The sequence below is a fragment of the Petromyzon marinus genome, unplaced genomic scaffold (genome assembly GCF_048934315.1).
Source record: "Petromyzon marinus isolate PM22_M1 ecotype Great Lakes invasive population unplaced genomic scaffold, UKy_Petmar_22M1.pri1.0 PM_G_Scaffold_25, whole genome shotgun sequence".
NCBI classification, from domain to species: Eukaryota; Metazoa; Chordata; class Hyperoartia; order Petromyzontiformes; family Petromyzontidae; genus Petromyzon; species Petromyzon marinus.
The window spans coordinates 708,660-721,106 of NW_027422817.1; the positions used below are offsets into that span (position 1 = coordinate 708,660).

At 54.9% G+C, this 12,447-nt stretch overlaps 1 protein-coding gene across 1 annotated transcript in view; it reads left to right on the forward strand.

The window, feature by feature from the left end:
• The window catches only part of LOC142913395 (activin receptor type-2B-like), a 30,536-nt gene extending 21,047 nt beyond the window's left edge, over positions 1-9,489 (forward strand). The window contains exons 10-11 of the mRNA XM_076060935.1: positions 5,804-5,934; positions 7,797-9,489. Coding sequence (XP_075917050.1) covers positions 5,804-5,934; positions 7,797-8,441 — 776 coding nt within the window. The 3' untranslated portion in view covers positions 8,442-9,489. The remainder of the gene's footprint in view (positions 1-5,803; positions 5,935-7,796) is intronic.
• Positions 9,490-12,447: the final 2,958 nt, after the last annotated feature.

Here is a 12,447-nt window from a genome sequence, read left to right on the forward strand (position 1 = left end):
TGCGTGTGTCTGTGTGTGTGTCTGTGCGTGTGTCTGTGCGTGTGTCTTTGTGTGTGTGTGTTTCTGTGTGTCTGTGTGTGTGTGTAATACCATCATTAAGGGAAAGAACGGTGATCCAATCTCTGACCCCCAGGAACAGGTTTGCAGATTTGTTGAGCATTTCTGTGAGGTCCTAGGGGAGGGGAAATCCCTCACCCAGGAAAAGAACATGGGACAAAGTGGGGATGACCCTGGCGAGGCTGCGGTGCCTCAAATATTGGAGGAAGAAGTCACCCCCTGTGAGTGGCTGGCTGAGGTGCCATCTGTTGCGGAAGTACTGAAGGCGATCCAGAGTCTGAGACCAGGAAAGGAACCGGGCAGAGATGATCTCCCAAGCGAAATGCTGAGGGAGGGTGGCATTTGTGCACAAACTGCCCTACATGACATCATAACAACAGTCTGGACCACTGGATGGGTTCCGCAGGATTGGAAGGATGCTCTGGTGGTCCCCCTCTTTAAGAAGGCGGACCACACAGACTGGAACAACTACAGGGGCATCTCACTCCTCAGTGTGCCGGGAAAGGTCCTGGCAAGGATTATTCGACATCGCCTTGCCAGGCACGCTGAGGAGAGGCTTGCGGAGCCCCAATGCGGTTTCAGGAAAGGGCGGTCCTGCACTGATGCCATATTTTACGTCTGTCTGCTACAGCAGAGGTGTAGGGAATTCCAACAAGACCTACATCTCTGCTTTATTGACCTGGTCAAGGCCTATGATACCATCAGTAGGCCTGGGCTCTGGGTTGTTCTTCGTGCTTTTGGAGTACCTGACCCTCTGCTCACAATCATTAAGGACCTTCATGATGATGAGCGGGCCCGGGTAAAACTACGTGGCTGGGAGTCGGAGCCATTCGCTGTACACCTTGGGGTGCGACAGGGATGTCCTCTGGCTCCCACATAATTTAACATCTATTTTGACCACGTAGTTCATGAGCCCTTCAATAGCTGTACCGGTGGAATTTCCATCGGGTACAGATATAATGGGAGGCTGATCGATGCCCGGGTGCGGTCAAGGGATGGCTCCCTATTGCTCAACAATGTTACGTATGCCGACGATCTGGTGATAGTTGCTCACTCAGAGGAGGAGTTGGAGGCGCTGCTGCTGAACCTGGAGCTTGCCACTAAGAGGTAGGACCTTACCATCAGCCCCACCAAAACTAAGCACCTGCCTGGGTATTTTGTACCATCGGTCAATCCACCCCCACAACTCCCAATTGGTGACGGGGCAGTTGTGGAGAGAGTGGAGAGTTTCTCAAACCTGGGCAGTGTGCTCATGACCGGCTCCGGTTTAACAGCAGAGGTCTCACTCCGAATCAGTCGAGCGGCAATATCTTTTCATCGGTTGCATAACGCTGTATGGAGCTACCTGGTCTCTCACTCCGCATCTCCAGGTCTTCTCGGCCACGGTCATTCCCTCCCTTCTCTACGCTTGCGAAACGTGGACCCCCCGGTTATAAACTTTTAGGGTGGCCTGCCTACGATCCATCCTGGGTTTAACCAGGCTGGATTGTGTGAGGAGCTCACAAATCCTCGAAAGATCTGGACAAAGTCCCATCGGTGAGCTCCTACGGCAGGCAAGGCTGCGTTGGCTGGGCCATGTAGCCCGCATGCCCAGCCACCACATGCCGAAACAGTTTTTGTTCGGCCGGATCAAGGGGGCTAAACGGGCGCGGCATGGGCTACAGAAGAGATGGAGTGATGTGGTACAGGAGTACGTGGAGCTGAGTGGACTTGCCGATGACTGGTACCAGCGGTGTCAAGATCGGCCTCTGTGGAGGAGGCTCGTGAAGGACACTACTGGGCAGTTGGAGGTAGTCGCCCTCCAACAACAACGGAGGGCGGAGGAGCGACGCTCACAACAACGAGCGGAGCGCCGGGTGGCTAAAGCACAGCAGGTTGGCACAGTAGGGGGCACAGGTGGTGCATCAGCCAGTCATCTCAGTCATCTCAGTCAGTCGACCCGTGGCACCTGGGTCTGCCCCGTGACCTCCTGCTGGCGGGCATTCGATACTTCACGTGGCCTCAAGGTGCACATGGCCTGGCACAAGCGTCGTGGTGACGTCACCGCCACTTAGTGGCGAATGGCGGTTGTTGTTGTCTGTGTGTGTGTCTGTGTGTGTCTGTGTGTGTGTGTGTCTGTGTGTGTGTCTGTGTGTTGTGTCTGTGTTGTGTGTCTGTGTGTGTTGTGTTTGTGTGTGTGTCTGTGTGTGTGTCTGTGTGTGTTGTGCTGGACGGGTGCGAGGGGCTGGTAACCCCTCCACCTTCAATTAATTACCACAAAACCACGAATTAAAGTGAAATATGTAACAACTAAGCTTGTGCCGGAGGCCCCGGGGGGGCCAGGCGTCTATGACGTCTCCTGGCCAAACCCCAATTGGCGGAGCCAGGAGATTGAATACCTACCCTCGGGGCTACTCCAGAAACAACGAAAAGCCACTACGGGTGGCCACGTGGAATGTTCGAACGCTCACTGCAGAGGAGAGGCTGCCACTCCTCTGTCGGGAGCTGGACCGGTACCGCCTGGATCTATGCGGCATTCAGGAGGTCCGGTGGACCGGCTCTGGCTCCTGCCACCATGAGGGGTGGACAGTCCTCTACTCGGGGCAGCAGACTGCCAAACAACAGGGTGTGGGTCTTCTTTTGAACAAAAGAATGAAGGGGGCGTGGGAGCGTGGCGGTGAGGTGTGGGAAGCTGTAAGCCCCAGGCTACTTTGGGCTCGCCTTCCCATCAACCGGAGGCGAGGAATGGTGGTCGTGGTTACTTATGCCCCCACCGAAGATGAACATCCGTGGAGGGATGCAGGCAAAGCCGATGAGTCAGATGCCTTCTATGACCTCCTGTCACAGGTGCTGGCTAAAGTGGCCCCTCGGGATAGAGTCATCATGTTGGGTGACTTCAATGCCCGAGTTGGTCATGATACTGGCACCTGGTCTGGAGTGATTGGAGGGCATGGGCCAGATCAGCTCAATAACAATGGTAGGAGGCTGCTAGATTTTTGTGCAGCCCATGGGCTTGTAATTACCAACACGCTGTTCCGGCATCGGCGCATCCACACAACATCATGGATGCATGCCGGGTCCAAGCAAGAACATCTGCTGGACTACATAGTGACGGACCAGCGAATGCGAGCCCATGTCCTTGACACCAGGACCTACCGTGGAGCTGATCTGCCCTCTGACCATCGACTAGTCATCTGTAAGATGCGCCTGCCATTCTTCCACTCCGGTGGTGGGTGTACACCCAGGACCCCATTCCAACCTAAAGTGGCCTGGTCTCAGTTATCTGATGAAAGTTGCAAGCGAGAATTTCATCATCGCTTGCGGCTGGGATTGGCATCGTCCCCGACTCCTCCTGATGTCGAGGGTAAATGGGCGAGGTTTAGGACTGTGACTCATGCAGCTGCAATGGCTGCTTTGGGTACGCGGTCCAGACCTCCCCAGACACCCTGGATGACAGAGGAGTTGTTCAGGATGGTTGAGAAAAAGCGACAGGCCCACTGTCATCGGCTACAGAATCCCACGTCAGAGAATGAGGAGGCTTACCGCAGCCTTCGCTCGGAGGTTCGGAGAGCCGTGAGGCGCTGCAAGGATGGGTGGTGGTCGCGGGTTGCTGAGGAGATGGAGTCTGCCTCAGTGGCCCGTGATCACAAATCGCTATTTAACTCCATCAAAAAAGTAACCTGCAGCGCCACACCTATTACCATCATTAGGGGAAAAAACGGTGATCCAATTTCCGACCCCCAGGAACAGGTTCGCAGATTTGCTGAGCATTTCTGTGAGGTCCTGGGGGAGGGAAAATCCCACAGCCAGGAAAACATCGTGGCACAAAGTGAGGATGACCCTGCTGAGGCTGCGGTGCCTCAAATATTGGATGAAGTCACCCCCTGTGAGTGGCTGGCTGAGGTGCCATCTGCTGAGGAAGTATTGAAGGCGATCCGGAGTCTGAGACCAGGAAAGGCAGCGGGCAGAGATGATCTCCCAAGCGAAATGCTGAGGGAGGGTGGCGTTTGTGCACAGACTGCCCTATATGACATCATAACAACAGTCTGGACCACTGGACGGGTTCCGCAGGATTGGAAGGATGCCCTGGTGGTCCCCCTTTTTAAGAAGGGGGACCGCACAGACTGTAACAACTACAGGGGCATCTCACTCCTCAGTGTGCCGGGAAAGGTCCTGGCTAGGATTATTCAGCATCGCCTTGCCAGGCACGCTGAGGAGAGGCTTGCGGAGCCCCAATGCGGTTTCAGGAAAGGGCGGTCCTGCACAGATGCCATATTTTCTGTCCGTCTGCTACAGCAGAGGTGTAGGGAATTCCAACAAGACCTACATCTCTGCTTTATTGACCTGGTCAAGGCCTATGATACCATCAGTAGGCCTGGGCTCTGGGTCGTTCTTCGTGCTTTTGGAGTACCTGACCCTCTGCTCACGATCATTAAGGACCTTCATGATGGTGAGCGGGCCCGGGTAAAACTACGTGGCCGGGAGTCAGAGCCATTCCCTGTACACCTTGGGGTGCGACAGGGATGTCCTCTGGCTCCCACATTATTTAACATCTATTTTGACCACGTAGTTCGTGAAGCCTTCAATAGCTGTACCGGGGGAATCTCCATATGGTACAGATATAATGGGAGGCTAATCGATGCCCGGGTGCGGTCAAGGGATGGCTCCCTATTGCTCAACCACGTTATGTATGCTGATGACTTGGTAATAGCTGCTCAGTCAGAGGAGGAGTTGCAGACGCTGCTGCTGAGACTGGAGCGTGCCACTAAGAGGTGGGGCCTTACCATCAGCCCCACAAAAACTAAGCACCTGCCTGGGTATTTTGTACCATCGGACACTCCACCCCCACAACTCCCAATCGGTGATGGGGCAGTTGTGGAGAGAGTGGAGAGTTTCCCATACCTGGGCAGTGTGCTTATGACTGGCTCCAGTTTAACAGCAGAGGTCTCACTCCGAATCAGTCGAGCGGCAATATCTTTTCATCGGTTGCGTAACGCTGTGTGGAAGCTACCTGGTCTGTCGCTCCGCACTAAGCTTCAGGTCTTCTCGGCCACGGTCATTCCCTCCCTTCTCTACGCTTGCGAAACGTGGACCCCCCTAATGGAACATCTTCGCCGGTTAGAAACATTTAGGCTGACCTGCCTACGATCCATCCTGGGTTTAACCAGACTGGATTGTGTGAGGAGCTCACAAATCCTTGAAAGATCTGGGCAGGGTCCCATCGGTGAGCTCCTCCGGCAGGCAAGGCTGCGATGGCTGGGTCATGTAGCCCGCATGCCCAGCCACCGCATGCCGAAACAGCTTTTGTTTGGCCGGATTGAGGGGGCTAAGCGGGCGCGGCACGGGCTAGAGAAGAGATGGAGTGATGTGGTACAGGAGGACGTGGAGCTGAGTGGACTTGCCGATGACTGGTACCAGCGGTGTCAAGATCGGCCTCTGTGGAGGAGGCTCGTGAAGGATGCTACTGGGCAGTTGGAGGCAGTCGCCCTCCAACAACAACGGAGGGCGGAGGAGCGACGCTCACAACAGCGAGCGGAGCGCCGGGTGGCTAAAGCACAGCAGGTTGGCACAGTAGGGGGCACAGGTGGTGCATCAGCCAGTCATCTCAGTCAGTCGACCCGTGGCACCTGGGTCTGCCCCGTGACCTCCTGCCAGCGGGCGTTCGACACTTCACGTGGCCTCAGGGTGCACATAGCCTGGCACAAGCGTCGTGGTGACGTCACCGCCACTTAGTGGCGAATGGCGGTTGTTGTTGTTGTTGTGCCAGGCGTGCTGGGTGAGCACCGCGCTCCCTTTGAGGACGAGGTGGGTGAGTGCCCCACGCTGGATGAGCTCCAGCACATCGTGGTGCACGGCAATGGCCGCCCAGCGATCCAGGAGCCCTGGCTCAAGCACCCGGTCGACATCTCACTCAGTCACTCACTCAGTCTCTCACTCACTCACTCACTAGCTCACTCACTCAGTCACTCACTCAGTCACTCAGTCACTCACTCACTCAGTCACTCAGTCACTCAATCACTCAGTCACTCACTCAGTCACTCAGTCAGTCACTCACTCAGTCACTCAGTCACTCAATCACTCAGTCACTCACTCACTCACTAGCTCACTCACTCAGTCACTCACTCAGTCACTCTCTCACTCACTCAGTCTCTCACTCACTCACTAGCTCACTCACTCACCTGCTTACTCACCTACTCGCTCACTCACTCACTCAGTTACTCAGTCACTCCCTCACTCACTCACCCACTCAGTCATTCACTCACTCGCTCACTCACTCGCTCACTCACTCAGTCACTCACTCACTCACCCACTCACTCAGTCACTCACTCACTGGCTCACTCACACACTCCCTCACTCACTAACTCGCTCACTCAGTCACTCACTCACCCACTCACTCAGTCACTCACTCACTCTCTCATTCACTCCCTCACTCTCTCTCCTACTCACTCACTGGCTCACTCACACACTCCCTCACTCACTCATTCACTGACTGGCTCACTCACTCACTAACTCGCTCACTCACTCACTAACTCGCTCACTCACTCACTCACTAAATCGCTCACTAACTCGCTCACAATACTCACTTACTCTGTCATTCACTCCCTCACTCACTCTCTTACTCAGTCACTCACTCACTGACTGGCTCACTCATTCACTCCCTCACCCAGTCACTCCCTCACTCACCCACTCACTCACTCAGTCACTCACTTGCTTACTCACTCACTCACTCAGTCACTCACTCACCCACTCACTCACTCAGTCACTCACTCACTCACTCACCCTCCTACTCACTCGTTCACTCACTCAGTCACTCACTCACTAGTCACTCACTCGCTCACTCAGTCACTCACTTGCTTACTCACTCGCTCACTCACTCAGTCACTCAGTCACTCACTCGCTCACTCACTTCCTCACTCACTCAGTCACTCGCTCGCTCACCCACTCACTCACTGAGTCACTCACTTGCTTACTCACTCACTCACTCAGTCACTCACTCACCCACTCACTCACTCAGTCACTCACTCACTCACCCTCCTACTCACTCGTTCACTCACTCAGTCACTCACTCACTAGTCACTCACTCGCTCACTCAGTCACTCACTTGCTTACTCACTCGCTCACTCACTCAGTCACTCAGTCACTCACTCGCTCACTCACTTCCTCACTCACTCAGTCACTCGCTCGCTCACCCACTCACTCACTGAGTCACTCGCTCACTCACTCTTTCCCTCCCCTCCTCCCTCCCTCTATGTCGTCTCCCTTCTCTCTTAGCCTCCTCTGTCGCACCTCCTGGTCAATGTTCCTAGGGTGCAGCGGTGGCTATGAGATGTTGACTACCTCACCTGGTCTACAGGAGGCCGTGGGTTCGATCCAGACCCTGACGATGTCTGCTGCTGTATTTGGAGTTGCGTTTTAACCTCTGATGATGGTCACTCATCCAGCAGTGGATTGACCACGACTGATGTCACATTTACCATCGTCTCTCCCGGTCTGTCAATCGGTGATTGATTTTGATCTTTCGCTATCGGCGGTGGTGGCGTGGTGGTGGTAGCGGTGGTGGTGGCAGTGGTGGTGGCTTGGTGGTGGTGGCTTGGTGGTGGTGGTGGCAGTGGTGGTGGTGGTGGCAGTGGTGGTGGCTTGGTGGTGGTGGCTTGGTGGTGGTGGTGGCTTGGTGGTGGTGGTGGCTTGGTGGTGGTGGTGGCTTGGTGGGGATGGTGGTGGTAGCGGTGGTGGTGACGATGTTGGTGCGTGACTCCCAGGGACTGTCCCAGCTGTGTGTCACCATGGAGGAGTGCTGGGACAAGGACGCGGAGGCTCGCCTCTCGGCGCACTGCGTGGAGGAGCGTCTGGCGCAGCTGCGGACTGACCCGGGGCTGCCTGGTGGCAGCGGTGGCACCACAGCCGCCCCTCCACCCACCACCACCACCACTATCATCACCGCCCCTCCACCCACCACCACCACCACTATCGTCACTGCCCCTCCACCCACCACCACCACCACCACCGTCACCGCCCCTCCACCCACCACCACTATCGTCACTGCCCCTCCACCCACCGCCACCGTCACCACCGTCACCGCCCCTCCACCCACCGCCACCACCACCACTATTGTCACCGCCCCTCCACCCACCACCACCACCACTGCCCCTCCACCCACCACCGCCACCGTCACCGCCCCTCCACCCACCGCCACCACCACCACTATCGTCACCACCCCTCCACCCACCACCACCGCCACCGTCACCGCCCCTCCACCCACCACCACCACCGCCACCGCCCCTCCACCCACCACCGGCACCGCCAGGCCCTTCTGCTCCGACCCCGGCGTCGTTGTCCGTCTCTCCACCCCGACACCCCCTTCACTCCTCCTCCTTGTCGCCCCCATCGAGGAGTCGAGCCTCTAGGCCGGGGCGGGCGCGGTGGGTAGGGGTGGGGGGGGTACCCCATGAGTTGGACGAATGACCATCAGCTTTGCTAGGCCTGGCTGGACAGGCTTCACTAGGCCTGACTGGACAGGCTTTTCACTAGGCCTGACTGGACAGGCTTCACTAGGCCTGACTGGACAGGCTTTACTAAGCCTGACTGGACAGGCTGTTTTCACTAGGCCTGACTGGACAGGCTTTGCTAGGCCTGACTGGACAGGCTTTTCACTAGGCCTGACTGGACAGGCTTCACTAGGCCTGACTGGACAGACTTCACTAGGCCTGACTGGACAGGCTTTTTCACTAGGCCTGACTGGACAGGCTTCACTTGGCCTGATTGGACAGGCTTCACTAGGCCTGACTGGACAGGCTTCACTAGGTCTGACTGGACAGGCTTTGCTAGGCCTGGTTGGACAGGCTTCACTAGGCCTGACTGGACAGGCTTTTCACTAGGCCTAACTGGACAGGCTTCACTAGGCCTGACTGGACAGGCTTTTCACTAGGCCTGACTGGACAGGCTTCACTAGGCCTGACTGGGCAGGCTTTTATACTAGGCCTGACTGGACAGGCTTCACTAGGCCTGACTGGACAGGCTTTTTCACTAGGTCTGACTGGACAGGCTTCACTTGGCCTGACTGGACAGGCTTTTTCACTAGGCCTGACTGGACAGGCTTCACTTGGCCTGACTGGACAGGCTTCACTAGGCCTGACTGGACAGGCTTTACTACGCCTGACTGGACAGGCTTCACTAGGCCTTACTAAACAGGCTTTACTAGCCATAATAGAGGTGTTTGGGTCTTTACTAGGCCTGACTGAACAGACTCCACTAGGCCTCACTGGTCAATCCACAGCTGGATGAGTGACCATCAACCTTTCCTATACTGTTAAAGTCCTATCGTGTTTGTGTCTTGTGTTGTTTTTGTTGTAACGTTCTGACACCGTGCCCCCTACTGGACATCTGTGACACACCAAGAGCTTTACAGCTCTTCAGATTCCTCCGGTGTTAATAAAGACTGGCATCACTCTCAAATGTTTGTCGTTTGTAAAGCTTCCGCCCCATTACGCTCCCAATGACTATGACGCATTAGCAAATCGTAGCCCGTTTAGGATCAGCAAGATCACACACCCACAACAGGGGTTGTGTATGGGTTAGTGTATAGGGTAGTGCATAGGAGTGTAGTGCAGTGGCGTCACTAGGGGGGTGCGGGGGGTGCGGACCGCACAGGGTGACACCATCAGAGGAGGTGACACCAAAATGACTGTACAATTTCTGTGCAGTGTTTCAGTATAAATTTATTATTTTAATAAATAAATATATTCCTGCAGTTGTATAGCTAAGTCCAGCTTACACGCGCAGCGGGTTTTATGGAAGTCAGAGACAAATCTTGGAGGCGACACTTTTATGCAACATAAACACCCGGCAGTACAGTCCCAGTCTCACACAGGGCGATGGGCCCTTCCAACCACTGCCTGGGGAGTTACTGCCTCCGGGCAAGCGTTGCCCTGTCACGGGGCTACAACTCTGGGTCCTCCGGCTACGGGTGCCCTAGAGGAGGCTGCACCGACCCGACCCAGCCAAGGTGCGGGTTCCGACCACTGGCCCACTCGGACCCGGCCCTCACAAAGACATCGGGCCGGGGGTATCCCAGGGTCTCACAACTGAGCCACACAGAGTCCCGGTCCTTACAAGGGCAGCGGGGCTAGGGGGTCCCAGGGCACTAGCCAGCCGGTCTTCTGGCTTCTGTCTTGGACTGGCCCCGGACCCTTCCCGTAGTCCGGCTTTTATACCCAGCACCGGTGCGTCAGCCCCTGACTCCGCCCACCTTCCAGAGAGTTCCAGAGGGGGCTCTGGGGGATCCCAGGACACCCCATAGCCCCCTCCTGCTTTGGGGCTGGGGATATAGCGACTGCCCCTGCTGGACCCTGCCTGCCCCTGCAGGTAAGTGTACACAGCCCATTGACATCGCCACACGTGTGTTGTGTTGTATAATGACGAGTAAACTTCTTACGAGGCACACTCTGTTTATTGTCTTCTCTTACACAGTCCTTAACACACACAGAGGGGTATACGGTCCCCTCAACCGATACCCTAAGAAGGTACAGCGTCCGGACTTAGCGGGACCTACACACAAGTCTCTTGCTAACCTAAGGAGGTACAGCATCCTGTCTTGGCGGGACTTACACGTCTACCGCTATCCTACAGTCCTCCGGCTTGGACCTAGGGAGGCTATCTGACCCACCGCTGGCCTGGCGGGTCTTGACCACTGGATACGCCGAGCCTTAGCCCTCAGAAGGGCCGGGAAGCCGGGTCCAGGGTCCTGGCTATCTTCAGCCCGGGCTTCGGTCTTCGTGTAGGGAGAGAACTCACCCTTATACCCGTTTGTGGCCAGGTGTAACCAATCCCACATTCACACGTGGAACTGTCTGATTGGTTCTTACCAAACCGTGGCTACGACCCACTTCACCTCGTCTGACCCTAACCGTTATGTACACCGAGGTAACGCTGCACTGCCCCTTTGATACCTAGTGGCCATGCAGGTTACCGAACAGTGAGTAGTTAGCACCTCTACACGTGTACAATACACCTACAAAGGCTAAAACTCTATGCTAATTTACTTTTTAACTTAATGCGCCCCGGTCAGAGCTGTCGTTACTACCCAATCACAGTGACGCTTCGAAGTCACGTGGTTTCGTCTGCACGCGCTGCCGGTTTCGGTCACTGCTGGTGTTTCTATAGTCGCTGAATTTTGTCAGATTTTCTGGTGTTTTAGCTACAATATTGCGCCATTTAGTTTTTGTGAACCTATATCGATAACGTTTTTGAGAATGAAGTAGTAATTAAAAGCGATATTGTCATTTAAAGGTGTAATTTTAATGTTGCTCGTTGTTTACGTCACTAATATTGCCATTGCATTCAGTGATATACGGGAATTACGATGTACGAGTAACGGTACAAAAATCTCAGGAGTCTGCATGGTCTGGTGCGGGCAGAGGTCCATGAGGGGTGACAACATGGGTCACCGCACTGGGTGACACCAATCCTAGCGACGCCACTGGTGTAGTGTATCGCGTAGTGTACACTATACACTACACGATACGCTGTTTTATGTGTACACCACACCATGCACGCGTAAAAATACACTATACACTACCACGAAAACTCCATATGTACAGCAGCAGATATCGTCAAGGTCGAGATGGAACCCACGACCTCCCGTAATACCAGACAAGATAGTTAATCTCCAAGTCACCGTGGTGATGATGATGATGAGAGAGAGAAATAACTCCAAATGTACAGCAGCAGACATTCTCATGGTCTGTATTGACCCACGACCTCCCGTATACCAGGCGAGAGAGATAATCTCCTAGCCACCGTGGTGGTGGTGATGATGGTGATGAGAGAGAAATAACTCCAAATGTACAGCAGCAGACATCCTCAGGGTCTGTATTGAACCCACGACCCCCCGTGTACCAGGCGAGAGAGGTAATCTCCTAGCCACCGTAGTGGTGATGATGATGATGAGAGAGAGAAATAACTCAAAATGTACAGCAGCAGACATCCTCAGGGTCTGTATTGACCCACGACCTCCCGTATACCAAGCGAGAGAGTTAATCTCCTAGCCACCGTGGTGGTGGTGATGAGTGATGAGAGAGAGAGAGAGAAATAACTCCAAACGTACAGCAGCAAACATCCTCATGGTCTGTATTGACCCACGACCTCCCGTATACCAGGCGAGAGAGTTAACCTCCTAGCCACCGTAGTGGTGATGATGATGATGAGAGAGAGAAATAACTCCAAATGTACATCAGCAGACATCCTCAGGGTCTGTATTGACCCACGACCTCCCCTATACCAGGCGAGAGAGTTAACCTCCTAGCCACTGTAGTGGTGATGATGATGATGAGAGAGAGAGAAATAACTCCAAATGTACAGGAGCAGACATCCTCATGGTCTGTATTGACCCACGACCCCCCGTGTACCAGGCGA